The sequence below is a fragment of the Osmia bicornis genome, chromosome 11 (genome assembly GCF_907164935.1).
Source record: "Osmia bicornis bicornis chromosome 11, iOsmBic2.1, whole genome shotgun sequence".
Lineage (NCBI taxonomy): Eukaryota > Metazoa > Arthropoda > Insecta > Hymenoptera > Megachilidae > Osmia > Osmia bicornis.
In genome coordinates, this window is record NC_060226.1 from 9,254,496 (window position 1) to 9,268,685 (window position 14,190).

At 39.0% G+C, this 14,190-nt stretch overlaps 4 protein-coding genes across 5 annotated transcripts; 1 reads left to right on the forward strand and 3 right to left on the reverse strand.

The window, feature by feature from the left end:
- Positions 1-14: 14 nt before the first annotated feature.
- Positions 15-1,502, reverse strand: LOC114878863 (vitamin K epoxide reductase complex subunit 1). Its single transcript, XM_029193140.2, has 3 exons — positions 1,051-1,502; positions 562-659; positions 15-470 (listed from the first exon to the last, which is right to left on the reverse strand). The coding sequence occupies exons 1-3, from the start codon at positions 1,230-1,232 to the stop codon at positions 262-264; spliced, it is 489 nt and encodes a 162-aa protein (XP_029048973.1). The 5' UTR covers positions 1,233-1,502; the 3' UTR covers positions 15-261.
- Positions 1,503-1,590: 88 nt separating this feature from the next.
- Positions 1,591-3,383, reverse strand: LOC114878864 (SUMO-conjugating enzyme UBC9). Its single transcript, XM_029193141.2, has 5 exons — positions 3,189-3,383; positions 3,032-3,101; positions 2,630-2,713; positions 2,292-2,554; positions 1,591-2,216 (listed from the first exon to the last, which is right to left on the reverse strand). Exons 2-5 carry the CDS (start codon positions 3,095-3,097, stop codon positions 2,150-2,152), a joined length of 480 nt encoding a protein of 159 aa, XP_029048974.1. The 5' UTR covers positions 3,098-3,101; positions 3,189-3,383; the 3' UTR covers positions 1,591-2,149.
- A 396-nt stretch (positions 3,384-3,779) lies between these two features.
- Positions 3,780-7,861, forward strand: LOC114878860 (protein singed wings 2). Its single transcript, XM_029193136.2, has 11 exons — positions 3,780-4,480; positions 4,747-4,969; positions 5,463-5,621; positions 5,710-5,872; positions 6,071-6,227; positions 6,299-6,447; positions 6,527-6,715; positions 6,797-6,955; positions 7,133-7,243; positions 7,328-7,417; positions 7,486-7,861. The coding sequence occupies exons 2-11, from the start codon at positions 4,941-4,943 to the stop codon at positions 7,669-7,671; spliced, it is 1,392 nt and encodes a 463-aa protein (XP_029048969.2). The 5' UTR covers positions 3,780-4,480; positions 4,747-4,940; the 3' UTR covers positions 7,672-7,861.
- On the reverse strand, positions 6,904-10,164 carry LOC114878859. Of its 2 annotated transcripts, XM_029193135.2 has the most exons (11): positions 9,662-10,163; positions 9,513-9,598; positions 9,254-9,455; positions 9,051-9,134; positions 8,901-8,990; positions 8,697-8,836; positions 8,459-8,621; positions 8,267-8,393; positions 8,019-8,197; positions 7,856-7,944; positions 6,904-6,991 (listed from the first exon to the last, which is right to left on the reverse strand). In XM_029193135.2, exons 1-11 carry the CDS (start codon positions 9,858-9,860, stop codon positions 6,989-6,991), a joined length of 1,362 nt encoding a protein of 453 aa, XP_029048968.1. In that variant the 5' UTR covers positions 9,861-10,163; the 3' UTR covers positions 6,904-6,988. The 2 variants fall into 2 exon arrangements, with proteins under 2 accessions (XP_029048968.1, XP_029048967.1); XM_029193134.2 differs by lacking the exon at positions 6,904-6,991 and having other exon boundaries at positions 7,801-7,944; positions 9,662-10,164.
- Positions 10,165-14,190: the final 4,026 nt, after the last annotated feature.

Genomic DNA, 14,190 nt, shown 5'->3' on the forward strand with positions numbered 1-14,190 from the left:
AGTTGAATAGTTTAAAAGTTACGAGATTTTAAAAATCTTAAAAATTGACGAAGTTGGCTTAGGCGTATAAACTATTCAACTACAAACGATTCTGAATCACATAGAAGAAACGGATTTGAAATATCTTAATGTCGGGTACGGGTCATTTAAAAAATTTTTTTTATTTATTAATTGATCAAACTACAAAGAAAACTATTGTTACTACAATCAACTACAAAGAAAATATTCCATGTCATTTTCCGTAAAGAACAATTCATTTTTTCAAAGTCGGATGCCAGGTTCACGTAGCCGTTTTCGATGCTTTTTAACGGCAAGTATTAAAAGTATAGCATTTATGATGAAAGTACTACCACAGACCACGCAGAAGTCATGTATTTTGCATAAAATATAGATCGTATAGATCGTGCTGAAATTCGAAGCAGCTGCTGATGCTAAAAAGATGACTGAACCAATATAGCTTTCAGAAAAACCTAAAAGAAAATTATTAAAGCGTAATTAAAACATAATTTAATAAGAAAAATGTAGTATTTCATCAACAAACAACGCAAATATAGTACGTACTCATTATTGCAATCCAAGCATAAAATATTAATCCGTATATAGAATTGGATATATAAAAAGGGGATGTTTCTGGAATTATTCCGAATCCTTTTCCATATCTGTAATGAAACGAGCTACTCAATACATTTATCATAAGTATTAATTGTTTTTTTTTTAATTCGTTTAGTGCAGTGATTTAAATGAAAACTTATCACGTGAGCGCATGCGCAAGAATCCTAATGGCTGATCTCTATTTGTAACACACGTAATTTCATCGAAATATCTTCGATGTATTAATATTTACAAACTTATTTTGAAAAATAGTAGAAACTTGAGATTAAATTGCGTATTAAGTGATAGATTTTTAATTATTTTCAATTTTAGAATCATTAAGATGTGCGTGTGTTCACTTCATGCTGGTCTCTCGATTTCGAGAGCATTAAAAATGATCAGACTTCACTTTGCTCGTTTTTTTTTTTTTTGTATATTTTAAAATTAATAGACGCTTACTTCGATGTAAATGCTTTCGTGCAACTAACGTGTTCGCTAATGTCGCACATTGGTTCGTATAAATCATCGGCTGCTACTTTCGCATCCACAACGTAGGCATAGGTCGTAGCAGTAAAACCTAACATACACATTAAAATAATTCCATTATTTATTGTGCATACGAATTTTTTAATTGACGACATGGTTTAGGAATTAATATAAATAACGTAGAAATTTGCGATCTTTTTCAATTCACTTTGCCGGTTAAAGGTAACCGATTGAAATTAACACGCTTGAAAATTTTACAAGCAGGAACTAATCTTTCTTGTAAAAGCGAGTCATACATATGCGGCGGCGATCAATAAATTAACACGTATTAAACAATAATGACACTGTTCATCGGGTCTCATTGCCACCTCGACAATGATTTTCACTCTTCCGATAAAATGATACAATCCGGTCGGTATTATCCGAGTCGTGTCAAATTAAAAGTCAAAGATTATTTATCTTCAGTTCTTTATTTTTAATCAGATACATTATTTTTAATTAAAAATAAGAAAATTAAGGTGAACTAGAATACTTTATTCCTTAAGATTTGTACAATGCTTACAAGATTTTCAAATACATTTTTGTTAAGGGATGACTTGAATAATGATTTGAAACTTGCAGAATCACGTGATGTTTCAGAACAATATCGCGTCGTTTTTCCTTTACATAATTTACTTCGAACATTATTTTAGAGTCTTACTAGTAATAGCTACTAATACTTACGAATTAAATTGTACAAAGAAATGCTTGAACTCGCATCATACAAATACAAGTAAAACAATGAAATGTCACTGATGAAAATTTTGTTATATTTTAATATGATGATATCATTAAGAGAAACGTAACATCTTATTTTTCAAGTGCAACATAGTTAGCTTTTTATCTATATAGATTAAACCTAAAAATTTTGCCAGATGAACCAAAAATGCAGACAGCAGTAAATTAGATATATTATATATTAATGTTACTTATAAAAAGGATAAGAAATATAGATTGATATTAGAATATACTATGGGTATACAATAACCTCTGTATGTAGTTGGAATATCTGAATTAGGGGCTTATCATACTCTTACTCCTGTGGAGCCATCGCTCTAGCTTGAGCTCTTACACGTTTTTCGTATTCCAAGCGATTTTGACTGGAAGAAAAATAAAATATTATTTCTATTTCTACTTTAACTTTGATTCGTAACTATGTAAAATAAAAGCAGTACCAGTATATTGTGTAAGCTTCTGCTTGAGCTGGATCTTTAACATTAGGTTCATTTAACAAATCTTGTATACCAAGTAGGATTTGTTTGATTGTAATAGCAGGCCTCCAATCTTTTTCTTCATCTAACAGCGACAAACACACAGTTCCTGACGGATAAACGTTTGGATGAAAGAGAGGAGGTTCAAATTTACATTTTGGTGGGCTGGAAGGATAATCATCCTTGAAGATCATACGCAACTTGTATAATCCACCCTCCCATGGTGTCTGTAAAATTGAATCTATAAGTAATATAACACCATAAATCTTAACGATAACTTCACTGTCACCAATATAACTTACAGATTTCTTGCCAGGTATTGCGCATTCCCAACTCATTAAGTTAAGAGAGCCATCTTGGTTCTTGATTGGTCGTGCTACAAACCCCTATAAGAAAAATTCAATCCATCTTTAACCTACATCACATCAATAGACTGTTTATTCAACGCATACTGTACATTATGTCAAGAAGCTAAACATGAGTGTTAATAAGAAGGGTTAGGATTCTGACCATACAACTGCTCAGTCAAAAACGTTCTTTAAAAGTATTGTTTGTATTCAAAATATACTATAGACAGAAATACTTATTTACAATATGATTTTGTATGGTAGAATAAACTAGAAACATCATTCAACCTATTGTAAAGTACCAATGCGTGTGTCAGTGGAAAGTATGAAAATTAATTGTTAAAAATGAAATCTTACAAACGGATGATCCTTCCTCCATGCTTTTCGCTCTTCGGCGAGCCTGGCTATTGCAATCCCTGACATTAATCTGCAACAAGTTTGCGTTGTATTAAGGTATCGTATTTAGGCGCGAAATATAATCGAGACAGCGTGCGAACATGAATTATGACGTTACCACGATATTTATCGATACTGCTCCAAAAGTTTGAATTCCAAACACTTTCTGCGCCGATATTACATCAAATACTTAGCGGCACAAGGGTGAAAGCGATTGTATAGGGTGCGTGTTCAGAAAACCTATGGATTTGTAACCGTCTTTGGTGCTGTACGAATATCAGCGTAAATTCTTTCACGGAAAGGTAACATTCGTTACACCGGGACCTCTGCTGGTAAATGGGAATGCGCGTTTTGGACAAATCCTGATGGATTGCGCCAATCAAAATACGCATCGTTACTTGTCCAGTAAAATGGCCGCCCGATTGCTTATTAAGTATAACTATTTTTATTTTTAATTAACCTTCTTTTTATTAACTCATTGTTGCTGAACTTTCTTCAGTTTCTTATACAATTTTTAAAAGTGATTTATGATTATTAAAGAAACGTTGATATTCTTTTACTAAGAATCATGTTAAATTAGAACATATAAAAAATATTTTTCATTTATTTAAATTATTTTAAGAACAATGATGATAATTTCTATAACGGTAGGATATTTATCAAGATATAAGATTTATTAGGATACATATGTATTAAATCTTACAATCTCTAACTCCCATATACATTTTTATAGGTGACACTTTAATGGTGAGTATTATTAACAATCTGTTTCAGTGAAGTAATTAATCAATAAGTATTAATTTTAACAAAGCGATAATACGAATAAAACATATTCCATACATTATCTTATCTCCTTCGCGAAAAAAAAATTATCGAATCCTACTAATTTAATTTACATCGTTCGATTTCATTTCTATCATGTATGTACACTTGTACTTTCGTATTATTCATCGTTCAAAATAAGATAATCGCGAAACTCGACTCAAAATCTACTTGTATAACTAAAATAACATGTATGATAAGGAAGTATCGTAAACGATCGTAAGCTTCTATAGGAAGGCTGAATTTTCCCTCCAAAGTTACTTCTTCTAACAGGATAGCACGCGAGTAAAGAAGGTTCCAAGTCCCAATAAATGGCGCTTCCGTAGTAATGATGAATTGGCTGTCAAAATTCATCGTGATTATTAGGGTAGCATGATATTGAAAGAGGTCAGTATGCAACGCTAGTACGGTTTTGAAAACCGCGCCAAATTCTGCTCCGGCTAGTGGAATAACATGATAGGCGAGGAGGTATCGCTCCAACAGGTGGCACTATATCACTATCTTGAAAACCGCGCCAAATTCTGCCCCTAGTATCAGGATAACAAAATGGCCGCGGAGGTATCTCTAACTCGCGCTCGAAATTTAAAGGTAAATATAAATTTATAATGTATTATTTATTTGTACCGAAAAATAAATACGAATAAGAGAGTATAGTTATAAATACATTTAATATACTACAAATATGAAGTGAAAAGGTTTCAAGATGCATTTTTAATGTACAGGATTCTCACATACGATTTCGAATCATTGTTTTCCCCATCTGAAAACATCTAATTATCGCAATATGCATTAACGTACTATGTAAATTCTGTATCTGCGTCTGCGCTCGCATCTTACGATATGTTCTCTTTCAGTTAAACCCTGCCATCGTCTTAGTCGTTCATCCGATGAAAGGAGAGGATCATCTTCGATTTTCTTATTAGCATCGCCAGCTTTCAGTCGACGTCTGTGTTTCAACCTGATGGATCGATGGAAGACACATAATAAATGACCATCTTTTTCTCGTTATAAACTTTGACATTATTTTCTAATAAATAAAATAGTCAAAATGCGGACAATGATTAGCTACTTTCTTTTGTAAGTATATCTTTTTAATTTCTTCATAATGTTATTAAAATAATTATCTGAATAATACAGTATACAAATCGCTATTGAATCATTAGTACTAATACATTGCGCAAAAATTTCAAATTATCAGTATTGGAAAAATTACAATCATAAACTGTAGAGAATTACAACTGCAAACAAGAAAAACGCGTGTTCGAAAAATCGATTGATCTTTCATAGTGTTTGCAGTTTCTTTTCGCGATCGATAATTGGAAAATGATGATCAGAGAAAAGTTTAAGTAACGATGATTAGATAAGTATCATAAGATCGCTAATATTTACCTAAGCTGTAAAATTATGGCGCATAAACCTACATGCTTCCGTGTTCACGGAATGATTAGATAGCGAAGATTTTAAATCTGTATTCGCGTGGCCGAAAGATAACAAACATTTAAACATTTCTTTTCACCATGCAAACACGTATTCATTAAAAATGAATACAAAGATGATAATTATCGAACAGGCTAACAATTTCGTTCGCTATCGTCCTATGCTCGTCGAAGAGCGAAGAAAACTGTGACTCGCGTCAGGTGAGCTCAAACACGACTGCCGTGTGCGATTTCAAAGAACACGAACACCGTCTCGTTTGTTTTCACGGTCTTGAGGATAAATGGAAGTTCAGGTGATTATCAGCAACGTTTCGTTACTTACTAATAGAAGTTTAAATAGTTAAATTAGCGCCGAAGAAACAAACATTTGTATCGTTTTAGAGGCGAGAACGTGCGCACGCTGTTGCTTTGCGATTGGCCCGAACAAACGTTTGATCCTCAGGACGCTCTTCGAGGATTTTCTTCATTGAAGAAACTCGTGATTGCTAGAGGCAACCTGACCAAGCTGACGTCTGCTTTCCCCCGAGAGATCGGACTGTTAGAAGTAAGAAAACTAACTTCCCTTCTGAAACACGGCAAGCTTCAATTCCCACGGCCACCGATGATCAATATTTTGTACAGCAAACACCTGCTACTACCGTGTTAATTAAAGTGATTATAGTTTTCTTGGTAGAAATAAAGAAACGGTGGCTCGAGGAAGTTTTTTTCTTCTTGCGAGAATTAAGAGTAAGGCAATTTTTAGAAACTGAATATAACCGGGACCAAGCTGCAGCAACTTCCGGATAACGCATTCAACGATCTCTCACACTTGAAGACTCTTGATTTTAGAAACAATAGTATCGCGGAGATCAACGTTACAACTTTCAATATTCCTTCGTTGCACCATATTCATCTTTCAGGTGAGATACGAGGTATTTATGCTCTTTTTAATATCACCGTGAACCGTTCAAGGTGATGCTAATTTAAACAGGTAATCCGTTGAAATGTACCGAGGACACGAAGTGGATATTAGACCAAGAGAAAGGTTCCTTAGGTCGCAAAATCTCGGACAAAAGCAGTCTACGATGCACCACGCCGTACGAGGGCAGATCGCTCGTTCCAGTCATAGAAATAATTAAAGTAAAATCAATTTAAGCAGTTTTATTCGCGAAGAGCTGCTGGTTCACGCATTTCTAACCACATAAATTTAATATTTCAGACGCTGAAGGAGGAGTGCAGAAAGACGGTGTGCGAGTGTGAATTAGTATACTTTGTTGGTCACGGAGGAAAGCATATTCAGAGACAGCTGACGGCCTTTGCTTCTGTAAATTGCAGTCATCGTGAACTGACGGAGATGCCTAGCTTCCTGCCGGCGAACACGACCACTCTTCGTTTATCTGGAAACAAGGTTACAACATTTTAATTAATTTCAATTAATTTTTGATTACTTTTATAAAACCAGAATTGTAGATAAAGTATTGTATTGTAGATAAAGGATCTGAGACCACTTACGACGAATCCTGCGTATAGAGGAGTAATAGATCTGTATATAGACGACAATCTGATCGAATCCATCGTCCAGTTGGAAGGATCTAGTTGGGTGGATCGTTTCAGATTGCTCAGTCTTCGTGGGAACAAGCTGACCGATGTTCGTAGCATGTTTTTCGTAACTTAAAATGTCTTACTGAAACGGAAATGTAATAATCATCAGACAATGAATGTCCTTTCGAGGGGATTTGCATTCGATTACACTTGTCGGATTTAGCGCGTTAATTATAGTCTAAGGGATTAAGAGACGACGAGTTTCAGGTGCTTGCTGTTTCAGTTGCCTACGTACGCTTTGCAAAACGTGTTGCAACATAATGGAAACGCGGTCAGCCTGTACCTGGGGAATAATCCGTGGAGGTGTGACTGTCTTTTCACACCTGGTTTCCAGGTAGAATAATTTTAGTTTAAATCAGGAGCGTTTTAACTTGTTAAATTTATAGCGAGGATATTCTTCGATCCACGTGCTTTTCAGGATCTGTTGATGAAATACACGACCCTGGTGAAAGACATCAACGATGTCAAGTGTGCCCGTATTAACGGGGAGGACAATTCCGGGAAAATTGTAAGCAACACAGCTGCGCCCTTTTTTAAAGCAATATCCGATGGTTTAACAGTATATCTTTTTTAAAGATACGGGACCTAAAGCGCACGGAGATCTGTGTATCACCGGACGAAGAATATTTACTGCATCCTCTGGACGTTCTAAACATTATACTAGCGTTGCTGATATTTTTCATCATTGTCAAAGTGCTCTACGACTACTGGTCCTTCAGGAAAACTGGCAAACTGCCCTGGATCGTCGCCAAAATACCCTAGACGAACTTCTATACCTGCTGGAAAGTAATCCGTGAATATTGAAACGGAGTTTAAACAGTGATTGAACTGAAAATCTATTTGTTTGCTCATTTTAAATGATATTTCTGAAGATCTGAGTGAAAATTTTTTTGTAATTCTATAGTTAGGGAGAGTTCCTATGAAATAAAGCGTTAGGAATGTCTACCTTCAATATCGTCTTCGTGTCCTGACAATACTGATGGTATAATTCGTCAGCAGCTGCTCTCTTCGCAACGCATTCCCTGACACCTCTACCTACGGTTATTAAAAATAAGAGAAAGAATATAAAATAGGTTTTATATTCTAGTGGAAAGGTTTGTTCCATATACCTTCTCCCTTATAGCCTAATGCATTGCATACAGCTACATACTTCACCCCTTGAGCAGTTTCCATTTTATTCACAGAATACTTGGGAAGTTGTTCTCCTTTTTCAAGACATAATTGGTACAGCTTCTTCTGTGCTGTCTCTCTTGGACTGTCTATGCCTAAATTGATTACCTCCATCATTCTGCAGAACCAAGTTCCTTGATATTATAATTTGATAAATATTATACAGCTAAGGTAATATATTATTTACTCTTCTTTTAAAAGTTTTGCAAGAGGAGCAAGTTTCATATCCGCTATTTGACGACTAGCTATCAGTTGTAGAATTTCCGTGGCTAGAGCATTTTTCGTCGATTCCTCTGTTTGCTTTCTACACGTTGCTATCAAAATTTATGTTTCATAAGTAACACAGTTAATCGACTGAGTATCGATCGATATTATTTACCGCTAAATCCACCGAGAGAGCCGCGTATCACGCAGACGTTCTTGTAGCGATGTGGACCCTCGTTCTCGTACTCGTATATGATCGGAACTTTGCATCGTTTCGAGTATCCTTCCAGAATGCTTAACGGCGTTCGCCGTTCCGAAGTACTCTCGTCACCGCTACCCTTTAATTAATGTAATTTATCGAATCTATGTACTTATATAATAATTTGTATCTCATGAGCAATAGGTAACTTTACTGCTGTATTTATTTTCATTGAACCGCTTGCAGAATCGTCCGTAATTTCAATTGGTACTTGACTGTTCACAGTCATTTCAGAATCACCGATGTCTGGACACCTATTTTGACTGTGGAGAATAATGCAAGACTTTTGGTGATCTGAAAAATATTAAAAATTGTACTGATACAGTTAGACATGGTTCGTACGATAAAGTTTAAGTACCGTTAATATTGTCATCTCTCGTTTTACTTTCATTGCGATCAACGCAATTGATTTCGTTGTCGGTTGTCCTTTTACGCGATTGATCTTTACCTACAGTAACGATTAATTCAGTAGAGTGAAGACAGTGATTTTATTAATTATTTTTATTACCTATGTTCGAGCATCGTGAAACACTGTCCACTGCTTTACCCCATTCCTCCAAACTGCGCGCGTGCTTTGTCATCTGTTCTGTATCTAAACAAATAATAATTATTACACAATATATTCGCGCCAATTACCATGAAATGTACATTTAACTTTCTGTATACAGGGTGTCCCAGAAAGAGTGTTAGTTTCGTAAAAATTTCACAAACCCGTTTCAACTTTTGAACGACTAAATTCTTCCACGATAGAATTCTTAACTTCAGGATGGTATATCATTAACAAATCACTCGATTGACTTGTAGTGTCTTGTACAGAGCGTTGACCATTCATGTCGGCATCCTCTTCGCACATAGTGCTCTGAGAAACCTGCGTTTCTGCCACGATTTTTTCAGTACTATTCTCTTCCGTGTTCTACAATAGATATAGAAATAGTTTCGAGAACCGAGCAACGGTTGAAATAATATTTACATCATTGACAGTTAACATCGAATCCTCGGCAGAGATCATCACGGTCGAATCCTCCGAGTCTGGCGTGCAGAAGGAGGTTGACGTTTCTTAGAAAGAAAATATTGTGTCGTTTAAATAATCAATCGATTAATTATCCTGAAAAAGCTTACCAATTTCGCGACAGGGCGTACGTAGTTGTTGAAGTAGATCCTCCGTACGATCTATTACTGCTTCCATCTCGCAGAGGAGCGGTGCCGCGTTTGGAAATCTATCAATTATCATACCCCACACGAATTCAGCATCCTCTGTCCCTTGCAACGACTTGGGCAGATCATTTTTCTGGCACGTAGAATCTCGATGTTTCGACATTTAAACAGTGTAGGTTTTATTTTAGCCCGTTTCAGTATTTTCAAGTTGTTGGATGTTGTTTAAAGAACACCGAACAAAAGATGAAACGACTTGAAACGATCTTCGGTTGCTCTCGTTAACCAACGTGTGTAATTTTGAAAAGGTAATGCTATTAGTGGTTAGAGGGGCACTCGCCCTTCCCCAACACCGATCGTGCGGCCCCACAAGTCTGAAGCGGGGCCACAGGGCCGTAGGGGGCCGGGGCTGGGGCCCTGGTCCCCATTGCACGCGGCCCGAGGAGTGCCGACATCGGGTGTGGCCCCCGGTGTCGGCGGAGATCGGCACACGGGGGAGGGTCTCGCCTTTGACCCTCCCCCGCGACATGGCCGTCGATACCCCAGGGCTGGGGGGTCCCGGTGTCTTCTCCTAAGACCCCGGGGCCCGCCCTACAGTCCCAGTGCAGGCCACCGTGGAGGTTTTAGTGGGTATAAATCCCACACTACCCCCGGTCCCTCCCCAGGGGGGCAGGGGGTGTCTTTTGAAGATTTCCTCCACGTAAAAATAAAAAAAAAAAAAAAATTATTTCAGAACTCGAATCAACGCCCTCTGACGGGAGAAAAAGGAATCAAATCAAGCAGGAATTGTGGCCCTCTAGCAGCAAAAATCTGAACTAAAATCTCCAACTCGAATCAGCGCCATCTGGTTTTTGAAAAAGGAACTAAATCAAGCACAGATTTTGGCCCTCTAGCGGCAAAAATGCGAACTAAAATCTCGACCTCGAATCAGCGCCATCTGGTTTTTGAAAAAGGAACTAAATCAAGCACAGATTTTGGCCCTCTAGCGGCAAAAATGTGAACTAAAATCTCGGCCTAGAATCAGCGCCATCTGGTTTTTGAAAAAGGAACTAAATCAAGCACAGATTTTGGCCCTCTAGCGGCAAAAATGTGAACTAAAATCTCGGCCTAGAATCAGCGCCATCTGGTTTTTGAAAAAGGAACTAAATCAAGCACAGATTTTGGCCCTCTAGCGGCAAAAATGTGAACTAAAATCTCGGCCTAGAATCAGCGCCATCTGGTTTTTGAAAAAGGAACTAAATCAAGCAGGGATTCGCTATTATCCCGCGAGAACCTTGACCAGCTGCGCAGTAGGTAACCGTAAGAGATAGCGCTGCGCAGTAGATTTTTTATAAAGAGGCTTTACCCAGAAAGCCTGGATTTGACCCCTCTTGACGATGACCTAGTTAATTTTTTAATTGGAGCACTTTTAAGTTTGCTCGAAAATGTGTTCCCCGAGGAATCGCGATTCTCCCGCGGGAACCTTGACCGGCTGCGCAGTAGGTAACCGTAAGAGATAGCGCTGCGCAGTAGATTTTTTATAAAGAGGCTTTACCGAGAAAGACTAGATTTGACCCCTCTTGATGATGACCTAGTTAATTTTTTAATTGGAGCACTTTTAAGTTTGCTCGAAAATGTGTTCCCCGAGGAATCGCGGTTCACCCGCGGGAACCTTGACCGGCTGCGCAGTAGGTAACCGTAAGAGATAGCGCTGCGCAGTAGATTTTTTATAAAGAGGCTTTACCGAGAAAGCCTGGATTTGACCCCTCTTGATGATGACCTAGTTAATTTTTTAATTGGAGCACTTTTAAGTTTGCTCGAAAATGTGTTCCCCGAGGAATCGCGGTTCACCCGCGGGAACCTTGACCGGCTGCGCAGTAGGTAACCGTAAGAGATAGCGCTGCGCAGTAGATTTTTTATAAAGAGGCTCTACCGAGAAAGCCTGGATTTGACCCCTCTTGACGATGACCTAGTTAATTTTTTAATTGGAGCACTTTTAAGTTTGCTCGAAAATGTGTTCCCCGAGGAATCGCGGTTCTCCCGCGGGAACCTTGACCAGCTGCGCAGTAGATAACCGTAAGAGATAGCGCTGCGCAGTAGATTTTTTATAAAGAGGCTTTACCCAGAAAGCCTGAATTTGACCCCTCTTGACGATGACCTAGTTAATTTTTTAATTGGAGCACTTTTAAGTTTGCTCGAAAATGTGTTCCCCGAGGAATCGCGGTTCTCCCGCGGGAACCTTGACCAGCTGCGCAGTAGATAACCGTAAGAGATAGCGCTGCGCAGTAGATTTTTTATAAAGAGGCTTTACCCAGAAAGCCTGAATTTGACCCCTCTTGACGATGACCTAGTTAATTTTTTAATTGGAGCACTTTTAAGTTTGCTCGAAAATGTGTTCCCCGAGGAATCGCGGTTCTCCCGCGGGAACCTTGACCAGCTGCGCAGTAGATAACCGTAAGAGATAGCGCTGCGCAGTAGATTTTTTATAAAGAGGCTTTACCCAGAAAGGCTGGATTTGACCCCTCTTGACGATGACCTAGTTAATTTTTTAATTGGAGCACTTTTAAGTTTGCTCGAAAATGTGTTCCCCGAGGAATCGCGGTTCTCCCGCGGGAACCTTGACCAGCTGCGCAGTAGATAACCGTAAGAGATAGCGCTGCGCAGTAGATTTTTTATAAAGAGGCTTTACCCAGAAAGGCTGGATTTGACCCCTCTTGACGATGACCTAGTTAATTTTTTAATTGGAGCACTTTTAAGTTTGCTCGAAAATGTGTTCCCCGAGGAATCGCGATTCTCCCGCGGGAACCTTGACCGGCTGCGCAGTAGGTAACCGTAAGAGATAGCGCTGCGCAGTAGATTTTTTATACAGAAGTTTAAACAAGAAAACGTAGTTGAGGCACTCTTAAATGACGTAATTAGTTTATATGTATCCGTTAAAAAGTGTCCCTTAATAAGGGTTTTACGTCTCAGCAACAATGATATACGAGGGGAATTGAAAACAAAGTGTGTAAAAAATGCATACAATTTTATATAAATTTAAATAACCTTTATTACTTTGCATTTGTACAACCATGTCTGTCCTTAAATTATCTTAAACCTACATTTGTAGTATACAAAATAAATAGAAATTTAATGATATATTAACATTAATTCATGTCAGTTCAATTGTTGTAATTGTTTGACAACAAACTTGTATTCACTTCATGCACTTTAATAAATAAATCATTTGAATAATGCAACTGAGTTATTATTTAATTTACCCTATTTCATTTCTGAGTTATTTAATACTCGTAATTCATTTTCACAGCTATTTATTTAATTGATTTAAATTCTTTTATCATGTTAGTTATTTAATATAAGTACTAAAACTTCGTTTCGGGGTCTTTGACACCCCGAGGATAGTAGGTCGATAAGTAGAGAGTGCCACCGGTGGTGCACCGGGGTCCTCGACACCCCAAAGATAGCAAGTCGATAAGTAAAGAGCGTCAGCAGTGCATCGGGGTCCCTGACACCCCAAAGATATCAGATCAATAACTAGAGAGCGCCAGCAGTACATCGGGGTCCTTGATACCCCGGATGCCATAATGTCGGTATACTGTTTCACCTTTCCATCGGGGTCCCTGAAACCCCAACTGTCATGTCGATAAGTAGAGAGCGCCACTATGCATCGGGGTCCTTGGCACCCCAAAGATAGCAGGTCGAAAAGTAGCCAGCGCCACCGGTGTATCGGGGTCCTTGGCACCCCAAAGATATCAAGTGGATAGGTAGAGAGCGTGACCGCTGCATCGGGGTCTCTGGAACCCCAAGATGTCATGTCGATAAGTAGAGAGCGCCATTATGCATCGGGGTCCTCGACACCCCGGATGCCATAATATCGGTATACTGTTTCACCTTTCCATCGGGGTCCCTGAAACCCCAACTGTCATGTCGATAAGTAGAGAGCGCCACTATGCATCGGGGTCCTTGACACCCCAGAGATAGCAGGTCGAAAAGTAGCCAGCGCCACCGGTGTATCGGGGTCCTTGGCACCCCAAAGATATCAAGTGGATAGGTAGAGAGCGTGACCGCTGCATCGGGGTCTCTGGAACCCCAAGATGTCATGTCGATAAGTAGAGAGCGCCATTATGCATCGGGGTCCTCGACACCCCAAAGATAGCAGGTGAATAAGTAGCGAACGCTATCGGTGCATTGGGGTACTTGGCACCCCAACGATGTCAGGTCGATAAGTAGGCAGCGCCACTTTTGCACCGGGGTCCTTGATACCCCAAAGATATCAGGTGGGTAGGTAGGGAGTGCGACCGGTGCACCGGGGTCCCTGAAACCCCAAGATATCATGTGTAGAAAACGCCACGGATGCATCGGGGTCCCTGACACCCCAACATGATAGATCGATATGCAAGGAGCGCTACCGATGCACCGGGGTCTCTGATACCCCACATGCCATAACGTCCTGGTGCTTCGGGGTCCCTGACACCCCACGCTGCCTCCGGGCCCTCCCCAGAGGGGCTGAAGGTGTC